Source organism: Protomyctophum bolini, assembly GCF_963924005.1.
Source record: "Protomyctophum bolini genome assembly, chromosome: 12".
NCBI classification, from domain to species: Eukaryota; Metazoa; Chordata; class Actinopteri; order Myctophiformes; family Myctophidae; genus Protomyctophum; species Protomyctophum bolini.
The window spans coordinates 11729174-11746931 of record NC_137873.1 but is presented as its reverse complement, the minus strand read 5'-3'; the positions used below and the strand labels follow the sequence as shown (position 1 = coordinate 11746931).

The window sequence follows — 17758 nt, the reverse complement described above, 5'->3', positions numbered from 1 at the left end:
GGCTCGTGGCTCTTCTCTCTGTCGTACTGTAGTTCTTCAAACACAACACGGAGGAGGCGAGGCTTTTTCTGCTTTTGTTTGGATTCTTTCTGAAGAACTTCCTATCCTACCACCACCTCTCACTCAAACTGGATATATTAAACTAAAACTTTCGTCAAGTATTTCGTCACTATGTCAGCAAGCTGCCAAGCAGGTGTGTTGTGTGTGTGTTTGGTGTGTGTGTGTGTGTGTGTGTGTGTGTGTTTTTATCCTTTTCTTTTTAATAGTCTTTTATTGTTGTTTTTTAGTATTCTTTTTCATTGTTCCAGTGAAATGAAATGCCAGCGGGGCGAGTTGACTAAACGACGCCGTAGTAACGTCACTGTAGACCGGCTCCGTAGTTTAGAAGTGGCCGGTCGGGCCGGGGCACCGCATCACTTATCATGGATAGAAAGATAACTGACACTGATTTGAACTAATATGCTTCATCGTTGTTTTGTGGCTTCCTCCTCGCGTGTATATATTTTACTACTTTTGGTATTTAAAAATATATCTGTGTAAGTGTAACAGGAGTCATATGTTTATTTTATTTCATTCAAAATAAGAGGGTTCATAGGCTATATCTTGATCGTTATTACACGTGTGTAAGCTATTTTAGAAATTATCCAGATTTAATGATTGCTTTTACATTTTATACACTACAGCTACATCACAGACCGGGGGGAAATGTAAATGTTGTCTTGAGTGTTTGTTCCGTTTTGTTATTTCTTGGCCGTCCCAGCAGTAACTTTTTTTGATTGATTGATTGAATCCTTTATTTAACAGTTTGGAGGAAAAAGCATATGGCTTGTTACCATTGGGGTCCTTCATATCATATTAAATTCTACTTCATTCTACTAGTGTGGATCGTCCTGCGGGGACCTGCTGGGGGGGACAGTGATCTCTAGCTCTCCTGGAGGAGCAGCACTCTACGGCCGGCCGGAGTGGCCCGCGGTGCCGGCGGTGTCCCGACCAGGGGCTGGCCGTCCTCCGCCGGGATGTTACGGAAGAGCAGCAGCGGTGCCGGTGCTGGTAGTAGCAGTAGCGGTGGTGGGACCAAGCGCAGCCAGGGGGGGCCGGGGCCGGGCCCACGGCCACGACACTTCACCTCCTCCCACACCGGATCCTTGTCGGCCGGCTCCACCAAGACGTGGGACATGGGCCGCAGCTCTCTGAGCAGCATGGGGCTGGAGGCTCACCTGGTGGGGGGTGTTCCAGGGGTGGATCCGGACTATGTCATGCAGCTGGTCAACGACGTGCGCCGGTTCGCCGACGTTCTGCTCAGCCTCAAGGATGCCTTCCAGTGCAAAGGTGAGATTTTACATAATAAGTGGTAAATGGTGCATTTATATATAGCACCTTATATACACCGATGGCAGAGGAAACCATGCAAGGCATCAACCGGCTCATCTGGAGCAATTAGGGTTTCAGAGTATTGCTCAAGGGCACTTTGGGGGAGCCCTGGGTCGAACTAGGTACCTTCCGGTTCCCAAGTGCCTGAGCTCTACCTCTAGCCCCTTTCGGGACCCTTATACTGTTTCTGAAGTTTGGCCGACGGTAGGGTCCCTCAGTACTTAATTATTCCACTCTTCAGGGAGACAGATGTACATAGCCTCCGTTCACGTGTTGATGCGATGTTTCAAAGATGCATAAAGCGGCTATAGGAGACCGCCGCAACGTGTATGAAATGGCATTAACCGACGATGCCGTTAAGTATTTTTTTTTAAGTTTTGGATGCTCTGAAATTCTCTCTTCCTCACTTCCTTATTGACTTCCCATTGTACCGCCTCCCGCACCGAGACTGGCTATAGCTGTGCGTTCTAGTTACTGCCTCTGATGACAGCGTACATGCAGGATGTTTATAATAATGCTGTTGTGTCGTGGGAGGCGGGACATGGGAAGTGAGGAAGAGAGAATTTCAGAGCAGCATCGGCGGTTAATGCCATTTCATACACGTTGCGGCGGTCTCCTATAGCCGCTTTATGCATCTTTGAAACATCTCACCAACACTCAAGCGGAGGCTATGTACATCTGTTTCCCATGGAGAGTGGAATAAGTACCCTGGGGTACAGACGTCCAAAATTCTGAAATGGTAAACCAGGGTTCTGAAAGGGGCTACTCTACCTCCTGAGTCCCGTACAGAATTGATTTAACTCCTGAGAGAGTCTATAAATTGACCCGTGGTCCCTTACTGGTCCATTTGTTCCATTTCTAGACTCTCATTTAAGTCTGGGAGTTTAGAAGTGGATTTTACTGTGAAGAACTGCATTATGAATTCAAGGTGGTTGGTTGGTTGGTTGGTTGGTGGTCGCTGCGGTGTCTTGACACAAAGGTGTTGCCGGTCATCATTCATGCAGAGACGAAACACCACACAAAGGAAAGTTGCAGGTGTGAAACACAAGACCAAAGGAGATAACGTCACACAACAGAGGGGAAAAGTATGCCAAGTCTTCTTTGTTACCTCTGTTATGTTGCATTTGCAGTCTGCATCTATCACAGTGGGTACGGCACGGCATGGTGGCAATAACACCTCAAATTTAATGAGATTTTAGTGTATATTTATTTTGCACATACACACATGGACTCAGATCTGTAAGTGTGGGAATGAACACACACATGCACGCACACACACACACACACACACACACACACACACACACACACACACACACACACACACACACACACAATCGTCTAGGAATGAGAGTGAGCGAGTTGTTTTGCCCATTCCTCGGGCTGGAGGAGTGGACCCTCTGTGAATAATCCTTGTCTTGTGTCGTGCTGAGTGTTGCTCAGAGCCGTCACTGAAGCATTCCGCTTATTTGCCTCCCTATGAACAGCGGCTTGTTTTTGAGTTGTGCTCGTATATGAAATCATCTCGTAATATGCCCTCAACGTAATATCTCTCAGCTATTTGTCATCCAGACCAGATGACATGTCATTGATCTCTCAATGACACTAGGGCTCAGTCAATAGTGTTGTTGTTGTCTTACTGATATGAGGAGGCATGGCGTTCTGTCGTTAGTAAAGGACCATACACGTACAACATACCATGATGTGCGTCCTTTCACTACAGTTTTTATAAATATCGGCCGATTTGAGATTGTAACTGAAGTCTAATGGCTCTTGAAACACCTTATACACACACCAAAATCACACAATGCCTGTCTTGCAGTTAATGAAAATGCTATTCAATGTTGGTGTTCTCACTTGGATTTTGTAATTAAGTCCATTGTGCCATAATCCATAAGTAAGTCCTATTTGCATGTATATGCTGGAGCTAAATGGGATTAGTCTATGGTACAATGGTCCTAAATTTCAAAATCTGGTTTGAATACGCACATTGTTGCACAATGCACATACAACCTTTAACATTCATGCAGAATGTTATATTGAATTGTAATCTCTTCCTTTAGCGGGGTAACCAAACCCAAATTGGTCTAAGAGTCAGATTTGTCTAGCGCTCATGTTACCACACATCCTTCCATCTTCCCATAACCTCTTCAAATTGGAGGGTTGAAAAACCCAAACCAGGTGTTTCTGACCACATCCAGAGGCCAAAATAGGTGGGACATGAATGGAAAGTAGGTCATAAGAGAGATTTTGGAAATATGTTTTGACAACACTGGTCACTTTGCTAGTTAAAAGTTGAGCTCTATGCTGATTTTGATTCAGATTACAGCACTTTTTTTCTAGCAAAGGGAACATTCCGTTTTTGTTTACTCAAAAATTCTGCTCTATATGCATTTTTCTTCAGTCATGTTGAACCTGCAACCATTATTTGTGGAGTAAATGCTATCGTAAAACATAGAACATCTACTTTATACATTTTTGTCCACACTCCTTCATTTGAACATACTGTCCCTTTGATGTTATAATACCCAGAAGTTTCTTGAAATTGTATTTATCTAAGGAAGGTTTACTCAGTACACATTACCTTTTTTTGTGCTTAGCTTGCACACCATTTTGTAGCAAAGACCGATTCCACCCAGAATGGATTCTGTGACAGCTCCTTAAATATGTCTATCAATAGTTTACTCTAAAACTAAACCATTAAATCAAAACTCAAATCAAAACTCAGATTTTTTAAAATCATCATGAGTTGGATTTACCGAATGAACTAAATGTTAACCGTATCTGTGCCAAATGTATATCTCGTGAAAAGGTATTGAGGTCACCTGGGCCATCCATGAGAAACATGAGATTTGATTTTAAATGATTTTAAAACTGTGACAATAAATTAAGAACTCTTTGTCTCTGGGTCGAGGTGATAATGTTTATGATCCTTTTGTTAGTGAAAGCTATCTCTTTTTCCCAGGAGGTTGAGGTGTTGGTCTGTGTGTGTGTGACTGTGTGTGTGTGTGTGTGTGTGTGTGTGTGTGTGACTGTGTGTGTGTGTGTGTGTGTGTGTGTGTGTGCGCACGCGTTTGCAGCTGTAATTGAATTTGATTAATTGTTTGTTATTATGACTGAAGGATCAGTAGTAAACTGTAACAGGGATCTTTACCTGATGAAACAAACACATTACATTGTTGCATTGTTTCCGCACAGGGATGAATCATTTTTATTTATGCCATAAAGATTCATATTTATTTTGTCAGTAGGTTAGTTTAGGTGGTAACTTACAGCCCGTACCTACTACCTTCATGCTACGATGTGTGTCTGTTAGCCTACGTCAGCTCTTTACCATGAAGCAAAAACAGCCACTGCAAACACACTGCAGGGTTCCATGTGGTTGAAGAAAGCTGACAACAGCAGGAATGAAGGAGAAGAGGGTGTGTGCGTGTGCATGCGTGCGTGTGTGTGCGCGTGCGCTGTGTGTGCGTGCAGTGGGTAGCTGGAGCAAGGCGAAGTACGTCATGCCAGGTCTCATGTTATTCTTCTCATATTTGGACAGGTCTGTCACTGGAGTACGGTGTGAAATTGACACGGTTCTTACCCCTCCTAGAAGGTCTGTGATGCTGACTGTGTTGGGGTCTCGTCTGTAGGCTCACATTCCCGTTACAGAGACACTGGGGAGAGGGTTGACTGACTGACTGTGTCTCTTTAGTGAGCGACTTGCCTCGCCACTCCCTCCTCTCGTCAGTGAAGAATGCAGCAGAAGCAGTGTGAGACAATGCTTATTTTTCTTCCCGAGACGTCGTCACCGCGGGCCCCGTGTTGCTAGAGGACAGCGCAGCGCTTGCAGACAGCACAGCACGGCGGCTTAACTGAGAGCCGCGGGGGAATCGTATCAGTGACGGCGGGTATAAAGCCAGACCCACCATGGCATTTATCACACCCACAGTTACACCTAGGTTTCCCCCCCACGGTCGCGTGGGGGGCCCTCGTGGTGTGGATTTACACCATTATACATCTATCTATTAGAGGTTTAGGGTAAATTAGATTACAGTGTCTCTTACTGTAAAAGCAACAAATAGTAGTCAGTCACACTAGACTTTTCACTGTGGAGGAAAGCCTGGTTTTCATTCAGAATTAACCAGTGTGATCCGAGCTATAGCCTGCCTAGTGCCTACTCTAGAACCTGACAAGAAGACCCACTGAATTTAAGCATATTATTACTAAGCGGAGGAAAATAAACTTTATTTTAATTTTTATTATTTTGTATGATATTCATTGCTGAAAGCTACTGCGATTTAGCTGTTCTAAAATAAACACACCTCTCTTTCACTATGAAGTGCAATTCTTTTTAAAATAATTCCTCCAGTTCGCCACTCTGACAGAACTCAATTAGAGAATAAAGTACTCATCTATCATTCTGATAGTTTAGTCCTCTAATGTATACTCTTACTATCTGTGTCCGGTTGGGTGCTGCAATTTTATTGTTCCTTCACATGAATGCTGAATCAAGTAGCTTTGTTTCACACTAGTTAAAATAAATCATCGACATACCAAACAAAGATTTCCAGGAAGTTCCGGATTCATGAGATTTTGTGTGTTTATGGGTAGGCCGTAGCGCTATGATGCCCCTGGTCTGTGAAGTGTGTACGTTGACACATTAGGCCCATAATTGGACACTACACTACAGTATATGAAATTGTATAACGCAGTATTAAGATATTCAGAAATAGTTTGTTATGAGCTGTGGCTGATCAGGTCACCTCCTGTCCCCGTCCTCTGTGGTCTTGAGGTGACCTTTGACCCCTCACACGTTCCACCACCAAACCCCTGTTGACCTCTGACCTCCATCACCACCACCACATTTCACAACACGACATCAGATCGCCTGGTTTTCATTTCCGTAAAGCTGTAGGCCGCCGATTCCCAACCTCTGGACTGGGGCACATTGACTGGTGGGTCGTGATATCACAAGTGGGCCCCTAAATAATTGGCAAAACACTATAATTCCAATGATCTGCTGCCTCCTGCATTATGTGCAAATTCATAACAGGTGGTACGCTGGGCCGTTCAGTGACTTCGACGAGTGCTTACACTGTGCAGAATGACACAGAATTTCTTGACAGAAAGTATAGCTCTTAACATGTCTACGGTGGATTTTTATGAAACAAAAGCTTGGCAGATTGAAAGAGGATAATTCAAGCTTGGCCTAGAGCTGCAATGTTGGTGAGTTTAACTTGTTTAATACAAGCAGATCGCAAAAGCAAATTGGATGAAATGGGAGTCAATGGAGGGTATTGCAACTCTAGATTCTAGAGTTGCAAATTGTGTCTAGTTTCTAGAGTTGCAAATTGTGTCTAGTTTTGCCTCAGATCCAGACAATGACAATCCGATATATGGGCTGTTATTTCCAAATAAATCCAACAAAAGATCTAAATTATTGGACTTCGTCTATTCTTGGAGCCTTGACCGCTCGGCAACTGTTAGAGGTCCGACACAGTGGAGCACGGCAGAGCTGTAGCAGTATGTCAGGGATTGAACTGTTAAGCCAGATTTATAATTTTTGTCCTATGACGGTGTTGCATGCCAAAAATAGCAGATCTACAAGCTTACAGCCTGCTGTGATGCAACTCGTGAGCTTGTAAAGCTGCTATTTTCGGCAGGCATCACCGTCTTATACAACAGCATAACGGAGAACCTTGCAACAGCTGAAACGTTGCATAATAGTATAGAAGTAATACAGTCGTAGAATTGGTAATTAACACCTGATCATTGTCATCTTTATTGTTGGCCTATATGGAAATTGGGAACAGAGCTACAACGTACAGAATTAAATGTTTATTCAGTCGAAAGTCGCAACTGTTCAAGATTAATCTGCATTGCTTTGGAAAAAGACAGCTTGGCTAATGGTTTTAATCAGGAAGAAAAAGGCAGCCCTCTATGCATGCACGCCCGCGTGCGCGCGTGCACACACACACACACACACACACACACACACACACACACACACACACACACACACACACTACTATACTTGTGAGGACATCAACATTTTAGTGCAGCATTGACAATAGCCCAAAAACTCTAACTCTAACTGGAAATGCCGAATATTAACCCTAAACCCAACATGCATCTTTTTGTAATTGTAAACCTTACTCCCCATTGTGTCTTTATCCTTAAGCTAAAACAACCCTTTCTCTTGTGAGGAGCAGGAAAACGAAACGGTCCTCACAATCATTGTATATTCCCGCACATTCTACTATACTTGTGGTGACATTTGGCTCTCACAAGTATAGCAATATACAAGCACACACACACACACACTCTCAGCCGAGCCCCTGTCTCCCCTTCCCATCCCCCCACTCCCCTACATACTTTGCATTCCTTTAGAACAAATGTTCACTTGTAGCTATAGCGCCTTCAATAGACCGACGGACGGTAGGTGTGAGGCGGTTTGTGTGTGTATGAAAAGAAATGGAGGTTCCTGTAGAAATGAATCATTACATTTTGATTTAGGCTGTTTCTCTAACTTTGACAAACGTGTGCAACACTGTGTCGTGGAGCTGGCTGGCTGCTTAGCCGAGGTCACTTGTTTCGTTTCAGTGTTTCGGAGAGAAGTTTGGAAAACAAGTGCTTTTAGAGAGAGGATTCTTACAAAACGTCCAATGGGAATTCATGTCATGGGAGGGATGACAGAATTGGGTAGCAGCATTTCCTCTGAGAGGAGGCCTCGGCATGTACCTACACTAGTACACTGACAAGCTGGCTACGCAGGGAAATCTCAGTGTAAAAATGATGTGTCCATTTGGTTCCATTTGTACACTCGGGAGTTAAATTGACGCTGAAGATTTTACTGTGTAGCTTATATCACATTATTGAAATAACCATAGTAATAGCCATTAGCCATAGTAGCAAAAGAGAGCACTGCAGTCTCATTTCTCTGCTTACCGCTTTTGCACAGATTCAGATACTAGGAGGCTTTAGGCCTCATCTACTGACATAAATCATTCCCGCTTTGCATAGTTAAGTGAACACAAGGGAACATACCCAAGTGAATTTTATCTAGAAATGTATAATTTCTTTCCTTTTTTAAACCACAGTTTATTGACATTTTCAAGATAGTTGCAAGCGGAGCAGTGGTTTTCTACCATTATCAAGCCAAAGTTGAGGAATGCACGTTTTAGGAATGCACACTGTGGAAGTTATGGATGGCGTATAGGCCCTGCAGGCAGATGGGCCAGATGAAACTACAAGCTGATATCTTTTAGACTTTACTGGCTTTTGTTGCATTTACAACAGCAGATTGGGGTCAGGACACAGTCTGATAGCCTCGTTCCTTGAGGGTCTCTTTTGTTCCTGGAAGCTCAGGGTTGAAGTTAGGCCCTTTTAACTTCAGGTAGAGGGAAGAAGGACAAATAGAAAGCACGTTTCGCTCCAGCACTTTTACAGTTGCCATTCCAAGGCTGAGCAAACATCTTGAGGCATATTTGTAGAGCATGTGGTTGAAGGCTTATTTACTCAGTGTATAGTGGGCATTGTACAGTTGAGTTTGAACACACATAAACTCTGCAATGCGTTTTGCTCTGCTCCCACCCTGGGAATTTATGCCCCTTTTTCTTTTTTCAATTCAGAGCTGTGACGGCGAGAACCAACAGATTACTGTTGAAATCGACTGATCGGATTTATTATGTTTATTCTGGTAAGATAAGGCAACAAAGTACACAATGTTTGTCAATTATACTCACAAGTTATCTGAACCAAACATAAATGTATTAAATACCCTACCCAGGTGTGAAAAACAATTGTATACTATAATTATAATACTGAACAACATGACGCATGCATTGCACATGGTTGTTAGTGAAGTTGTAGGCTGAAACGAACATATTAGACATGTTTAGCCATTTATTCAACAGTTAATCACTTTCACCCTGGCATTCCTATTTTGGTATGTCATTCTAGGCCAAAATGTTCAGAATCTGTTTTGAAAATAGCAGATCTACAAGCTCACAACACCTGTGAGCTTGTAGATTGGCTAGGGCTTTTGATGAATGATTCATTATTTTCTGTTGATTTTTGAATGGTTGTTTCATCCCTACATGAGATGACAGTCTTTCAAATGGAGAAGAACATATCTGTCTGACTCGCACGTCATCATTGAAGCAGGAATGCCATAGGTTTTTTCAACAGTCAGCCGGTGTCATCTTGACACTGTGATAAGATCTGGCAGGGCTCCAGTTGAACGGCATTGTTCTGTCTAGCGCTCAGTGCCAGACTGACTTTAATCATACAGTCAGTTTAAAAAGGGCAGACCACTGAACTCGTGTAATAAGAAACGTGTTGTGTAGGCACTAGGCCTGTGGAGCATTTTCTCCTGTATTTATTTATAGCTGAATGTTGATGGTCGAGATCTTGGGTTATTCAATGGAGGCGGGCTATCATTCTTTTTCATTTTTAAGTTTGTATGGTGGTGGTTTGTGTTGGTTGAGTGAAAGGCTAAGCTCAGGTTAAGATACCCCCCAAAAAAACTAAAACAAACCGACTGAGCGATTACAATTACGGTAAGCAAGAACAACACATGGTAATACATAAAAAAATATAGAAATGGTCATCAAGGATGATCATAAGCAAGCTAAGAACCTAACATCCGTCTAACAGTAGAATATCTGTACAATGAAACTATAAGTATACACTGTCTGTCTGTCTGTCTTCCTGTATGCGTACAGTATGTTTTTGTGTGGACAACACTCACACTGTGTATGTTTTGTTGATATCATCATGCATGATATGATGCCATTAATTTGTGATTGGCATCTGGAACGTGCAGTGTAGCGGCTAACCACAGATAGAACGCATCCAACAACAATACTGTAGCACTGACCACAAGAACGTGCTCCCTAATCCTTAACCCATTCTGACCTGAGATCAGATTCATACGAGGTTTCCACTGGACACACACTGGTCTGATCAACCCATTCTGACCTGAGATCAGATTCTAAAAATGTCAGTCGTTCTTCGATTTTTCAAAAATAGCAGACCTACAAGCTCGTAGCGCGCCACTCGGTGGCGCGCTATGAGCTTGTAGATCTGCTATTTTTCAATAGCTAAAGCATAACATAGTGCTAACACCAAAATGGGTTCCCGGACAGAATGGGTTAAAACCAGTGCCGCTGCTGTGCCAACACAAGTGGCCACTTTGCCAGTGCTTGCGGGTGGCACAATCACTTGAAATAAAAAGAAGAATCCTTCACCCCTAATGGTTTTAATGGCCCCCGGCGCTCTTAGGAGAGAGAAAAGAGAAATTTGTTGGGCAGTAACTTTCCCTCTGTGATGCTGAAGGATGTTTTTGTGCAAGCCTGTGGTCGGGGTGTTTCCTGGGGTGTGGATTTATGGTTATGGCCTGTAGATCTCCGGGTCTTGGCCAGTGGTGTACAATGTACTCACAATTTTGACTTTTACAAGTAGAAGTCTAGGAATTCATTATTTACTTGGGTAAAAGTACAAAAGTATTGGCTTCACGATGCGACACATTGTGAGCTTGTAGTTCGGCTATTGTCAAATGGATTTTAGGGCTTAAGTGGTTCATGTATATTTTGTAATAATAATCTAAATCTACAAATTAACTAGTAACTAAAGTTGTCAAATAAATGTAGTGCAATGTAGTGTAGTACAATACTTTGATCCAAAATGTAGTGGAGTAGAAGTACAGCAATTGGAAATAGTTACTCAAGACTAAGTAAGGTACAAATAGCTCAGTCAAAATTGTACTTAAGTACAGCACTTAAGTAAATGTACTTAGTTACTTAGTTTCCACCACTGGTCTTGGCTCCGGGTGATTGGCCACAGCCAGGGGTGGGATTATTGGGCCCACGGGGCTCCTGCTGGAGGGAGGGGGAGAGATGATGGCCATTGGTTGGTGTGGAGTGGACATGGCTGCCGTTTACAACGGATCAGGAGGCCTAGTGCAGTGGTTCCCAAACCTTTTCATGTCAAGGGCCGCCGAATTGACACTAATTGGCCCGCGGACCCCCATTTGAAACGATATGCCAGGGGCCCCCATAAGAGAAGATCTTTTACGCCTCTAGCATTGATTCTTAACCTGTTTAAATTCAAGGACCCCCAGTTTGACATGCATTAGTCTACGGACCCCCATTTAATGCCATTTCTATCTCTGGGACCCCCAATTTATTTTGCAAAATCAATGTACAGGGACTAAAGGGTGCACGGGCTAATTAGTGTCCATTTGTACATTATCAGAGTTACAGGCCCATAATGGTCCATTTGGTTATGGAACTATAATTTAGCTGGGGTACCCCTGGAACTCCCTGTGTTTGTGTGTGTGTGTGTGTGTGTGTGGATGAGACCGCACAGAAAACGGGGCTGTTCTGGGTGGCCATTGTTGTTCCACGGTGCCACCTTACCCCTTAGTCCCTGTAAACGTATTAGCCATATTCTACTATTTTGAAAAACTAGCTCAACTAGCTCAAAAATAGTTCAACTAGCCGATCTACATCAACAATCTGTGAGCTTGTAGATTGGATTTTTGAACTATTTATAAATGTTTGCAAACCATTGTGCATGAGACGGACGTACGTATAGGACCCATAGCCTGGAGGGATGCAACGCTCTGATTGGTTCAGAAACTTCAGAGCTAGCGTTTCAAGCTGAAACTTCAAAATAAAATGCCCACCATTTCCGCTTCACTACACCTTTAAAGGTGTGTTGGAATGAACAATACGGTCATTTTATTTTGAAGTTTCACCCTGAAACAGCTCGTAGACCCTCCCGCTGAGCAACGCTTGTTTAAAAGCGAGCTTCAATGCGGTGACCAAACACATTGGGAGCAATGCTGAAAGCATTGCTCTCATCCTCTACATTAACGATGGCAGTTACAACGGGTGTGTTTTAGATGTTAATACATCTAAAACAAGTTAGTTTAGGTTGAAGAACTGCCACCAACTTGTGCGTGCTGTGGCAGGAGCTGTCGCATCTCGGGTATACACACACACACACACACACACACACACACACACACAACACAGTCACATCCGTTATACTGTCAAAAGTCAGACAAATATGTGACATGATATTTAGGGCATATCGCCCAACCCTTGTTGCACAATGTGTGCCCCACATAAAAGCTAAACTATCTAATGAGCTGCTGTCAAACCCAACAGTCAACACTTCAATTATAAATTGGTGCCACTGAGATACATTTCCACACCATACACTGTCATCCTTTGTTTAGCTATAGTTGCATCACATGGTGGATCACCCTCAGAATTAAGGGTCATTCATACTTCGATGCGAGCCGGTGTTGCGCTGCAACGCACAGTGATCTTGTACACTGGCTATTTTTCAGTGGTGGAAAAAGTACTCACATTTATTTACTTAAGTACTGCAACATAGAAATACTCTGTTACAAGTCAAAGTCTGGAATTCTGGAAGTCTTGAGTAAAAGTACCAAAGTATTGGCATCAAAATGTAATTGAAGTACCAAAAGTAGAAAGTACTCATTATGTAGAATGTCCCATTTCAAATCTTCAAATGTATACAAATCTTTTGAAAACAGCAGATCTACAAGCTCACAATGCGTCGCTTTCAAATAAATGCAGTGGAGTAAAAGTACAATATTTGGATCCGAGATGAGTAGAAGTAAAAGTATTTGAGATTGGAAATATTCAAGTAAAGTACAAATACTGTGTACTGTACTTAAGTACAGCACTTAAATAAATGTACTTCATTACTTTCCACCACAGCTATTTTTATCGTGTGACATGGCATGACACCACATATCAATCACTGCACTGTACTCGTAGATAGCACACGTGCACCGAACCGTCCCGCCACTTTGTTACAACTAACTTCCTGCCAGAGAGGCTCACACTATCAGTGACTCACTTGAAGGTCTGTCAACATGAAAAATTCATTATTCACTTCACAGTGACACTGTTCATATGACTCACTGTGTGAGTGTTGACAGCAGAGACGGATTATTTGTCAAAAAGTCATCACGTCTGGTATCACCACAGCCTTGAGGAAAACAGAAAATTGAAGGTTTACTTTTTTATTTGGTTTACTTACAATCCAAAAATACAGGGTTTGGATGGAAAAGTATAGAATCTCTGTTTTCCACTCTGCTCCAGTGGGGATCAGAGTGCTGCTGCTTTTCGTTCAAGCTCTATATGGTGTTGCATGCATTTAAAGGTATAGAATAACAGATAAGGCACGACTTCAGATATTTACATATCGTACTACAGCATACCTAGACTACAATATCAGTTTCTCTATTGTGTGGGTAAATACATGGAAAACCCCTGATCTGACGTTAAGCGGTGCCCAAAAGGTAGATCACGATCTACCAGTATAGATCACAAAGGCTTTGCAGGTAGACCACATGACATGCCCCTAAAAATATATATAATTTTAGCAGAGGCTCCAATGAGAAGACGGTACAGTGTTGCCAGGTTCGCGAATTGTAAGCGAGTAGTGTGTGTGAGTATAGCGTGGTGAAAAGCCTTGTTTCTGGGCCTGTTTTGTTGTTTCTGGGCCTGTTTTCATAGACCAGTGGGGCAACAGTGGAGTTGCCAGGTCCGCAAGTTTTAAGCGAGTCGTAGTGTGTGTAAGTAGCGTGTTGAATGGCATTTTTTTGTGGGCTTGTTTTCATAGACCTGGCAAATTTTGCTCACATCTTTTGCGGACATCTTTTGCTCACATGTTTTCATTTGTAGTATAGGATGCACCCTTACATTTTTCTTTTATTATATGGGGAGCTTGCATGAGTTTGCCGGGGTGGAACCTCTTCCACTCCTGACATTACAGCCTGGAGTATGGGAAATGTGTGGGCGGACGGATTTAGCTCTTCAAACACCAATTTCCAAAATGTATGTAACATATGTATTATCTCCGCCAGACCGGAATGGCCAAGGGCAGGGATTATGTTGTTGCTCCCGTGAGTCTGTCTGTCTGTGTCTGTGAGTGTGTCTGTGGGTCTGTCTGTGAGCAGCTAATCTTGGCCACCGCTGAGCTGATCGTGTGAAACTTTGCAAGCACACCCAATAGCTTCAAGGAAGAACCTACACCCTAAATTATTCAAACTGGCCTCATGGTGGCGCTGTCACAGTCACATTTTGGCCTTTTACTATTGAACTGTACAATCAAAAAACATTTCTTTCCACCTGACAAGGTGTTCTCACTGTTCTGCCTTTTGGGGCTTTCTTCAAAACGCACTTGACCGTGAAGACATCTAATATCTCTTTTGTAATTTCAAGGCCCCTCAGTTTGATATGCAGTCCATTTGTACACATCTGTACACTTTCAGAGCTACAGATGTGTAAGGGTCCATTTGGTTTCTATTCCTAACCATCAATCATTTAGCTGGGGACCCTCTGGAGACCCCTGAAGGACCCCTGTGGTTCCCAGAACCCCATGTTGAGAACAGTGTCGTAGGCAAGCTGTTTTCCTCATGTCACTGTCTGCTTTAGGACTCAAACCTGTGACCTTTTCCAGCTGCACGGGCAGTTTCTCTAATCACCAGACCACCTTGACACCTGTTTATGGACTGCCCTGCTGTTTACTGTCTAAGCGATTGTCTGGAGCCCCTCCTCCTCTCTCTCCAAACAAGGCAAGGGGGGAAAGATGGCAGCAAGGCACACAGCAGGGCTCCGGTTGTTTGGACGGGGGAGGAAATGAGTGTTTGGAGATGGAATCCTGACCAAATGGTTCCACCTGTCGCAGATCAGGTTGCAGGCAAACAGCTCATGTCATGGCAAATTAGAAACCCATCGCAGCAGCGAGTGCATGTTTGGCCTGGCCCTTTTTTTTAAATCGTTAAATAATTTGAGTTATTGACGACTACCATCATTCCAAGGCAGGGGGCTCGTTGTGAACGCTTCAGCTGCACACAGACAGCACACTTGGCTGTCTGTTTTAAAACGACCACCAATGGCATTTTTAATAATCCAACTCCTTTGACCTATACTGAAATAAAATTAGTTTAGTTTATTAAATAAATAAATAAAAAATAAGGAAAGCTGCTTGCAGATATCATTGCAAGAAAAATAAAAGTTTTTCATCAAAAGAATAACAACGAAACAAACTAACAACGTTTACTAAAGTCATACTGAGTTGTGAGTACTCCAATAATCATCATTTAGCTTACAACCACACTTGATGTCATTGTCGTTGTGAGATATCCTACCCTGAAAAGGATATGCTGATGCTGCCTTCCAAATCAGGCAAATGAACCTGCAACGGTTCTGCGTTGACTTCTGACTGCAACTCCCACCGGAATGTCTTCCTGCCTTTTAAATGCTGCTCTGGGACTCAGGCAGGCAGTTTGTCAATGCCTTGGAGGAGGAGTGACATTGATGATGGATACCCGTGAGAATCGATGGTGGAAATAACAAAATTGTGAAGTCATGTTATGTTGACATACATATATCTGTCACGCTGGGGGGTGCATACTTAGTTGAGACTAGTCATTGCATTGGTTAGACATGAGTTAAGGTTAGGTTTAGGTGTGCTGCCCCGTGGGAGGTTAGGTTTCGGTAAGACGTCAGGGGGATGAAGGGGGCAGTGGCCTAAAGTACAGTACATTTACTCAAGTAATGTACAATTTTGAGGATTTTTTACTTTACTGTCTGAAGTATCAAATAAGTATGACATTTTCAGTACGTTTACTTCTTCTCTACTACATATCAGAAACAAATATTGTACTGTATTTATTGTGATAATTATTTAAAAACATACATTAAACACTTCAGCCCTACATTTTGGCGATTTGACAATAACTGATCTACAAGCTCACAATGTGTCGCAATGCAACACATTGTGAGCTTGTAGATCGTCTATTTTCAAAAGATCTTTTTATTTTTATACATTTGAAAACTTTTGGTACATTTTGAATGATACCAGTACTTTTGTACTTTCACTAAAGTAAACAGTGAATTCCGTACTTTTACTTTGTACAACGCTGTATTGATACGATAAATAAAACATTTGACGTACTTTTTTCCCACCCCTGGCGGGGGGTCAGAAAGAGCCCCGGCCTGCGGCGGTTTCACCGTTAACTTTGAGTGAGCAGCAGCGTGGCTGCCGCCGAGGCTTGTTCCGTGTGAAGTCAGTATAGAGTAACCGTTGCATGTCCAGACAGGCCAATTGATTGCCTGTTATTATCAGCTGGGGTGGAAGTGGCTACAACAGTTGCTGGCAGGCAATGTGAGGATTGGGTTTACATTGACACACACGCGCGCACACACAGACATACAGACACACACACACACACACACACACACACACACACACAAAGAGGTCTTTACGAGACAATGAGAACCCCTCACCCCCCACATACACACACACACAATGAGAACCCCCCCACATACACACACACACACACACACACACACACACACACATTCTCGCGGAAATCTGTCAAATCAGCAAAAGCAAATATTTGAAAAACAGTATTGTCTTAGTTTATAACACACCTTAGTTGATTAGTAAAGACAATGTGTTATTAACCTACACAAGACAAGTTGAGTAGATCCTGCCTCGTAGCACAGAATCACGGTGTGGATTTTGCAATACCAGCGGACAAAGCTGTCGACATTTTTTCCAACAGTAACAGTAGGCTCCCTCTGCCACATACAAGGATAGGCTACACTGTTAGAACATTGTTAGAACAAGTTTTGCTATGTTGTAGATTTGCTACTTTCGCTATTCGTCGCATGACATAGTATATACAGTGGTTAATGCATTGGTTAATGCATGCACTCATGCACCCATCTAAAGAGGCTGAGGCCGTTTGAAAACCTCCTGACTGTCAAACTTTGCCCTGGAGGAGACCTGCGGTCTTGATCTCGCCGAAAACAAACACAGAGCCACTGGCTGCTCGACTCGCCAACTGTTAAAGGGAAAGACAAAGCGGCCTTGAGTTATGGCTGGGTGCCGGCGGGGGGTCTTCCTTTCAACAATATGGCGTGGCCCCCCGAACGCCTCATCGGCATTATCTCCACCAAAAACAATGCCCAGCCCGCCCCCTCCACACACACACACACACACACACACACACACACACACACACACACACACACACACACACACACGCACACGCACTACCCGCCATCGTTGGGGGTGAATTTCCAGAGAGCCCTTTTGATGCCATTGTTGTGACAAAACCAATTTCGCAGCAGTGATGTGACATGGTGTACTTCCTGGTGGGGCGATAATGAAAGCGGCCAGCGCTTGTTTACTGAGCCTCTCCTGCCTGCCAGCCTCCACTCGTTTCACACACGTTTAAATGGCAACAGCCATGCTGCATCTCATGTGTAAGCTTTCACACAGAATTGGACCTGACTTGAATCTTTTTTTTATCAGTTTGCAGAGCTGTGTCAGGCACCTC

At 43.2% G+C, this 17758-nt stretch overlaps 1 protein-coding gene across 2 annotated transcripts in view; it reads left to right on the top strand.

Annotated features, from left to right (window-relative positions):
- Positions 1–52: 52 nt before the first annotated feature.
- LOC308325595 (rho GTPase-activating protein 29-like) overlaps positions 53–17758 on the top strand; it is a 52660-nt gene continuing 34954 nt past the window's right edge. For both annotated transcript variants that reach the window (XM_080778129.1, XM_080778128.1), the window contains exons 1-2: positions 53–193; positions 880–1329. In XM_080778129.1, the coding sequence (XP_080634255.1) occupies positions 1017–1329 (313 nt within the window). In that variant the 5' untranslated portion in view covers positions 53–193; positions 880–1016. The remainder of the gene's footprint in view (positions 194–879; positions 1330–17758) is intronic.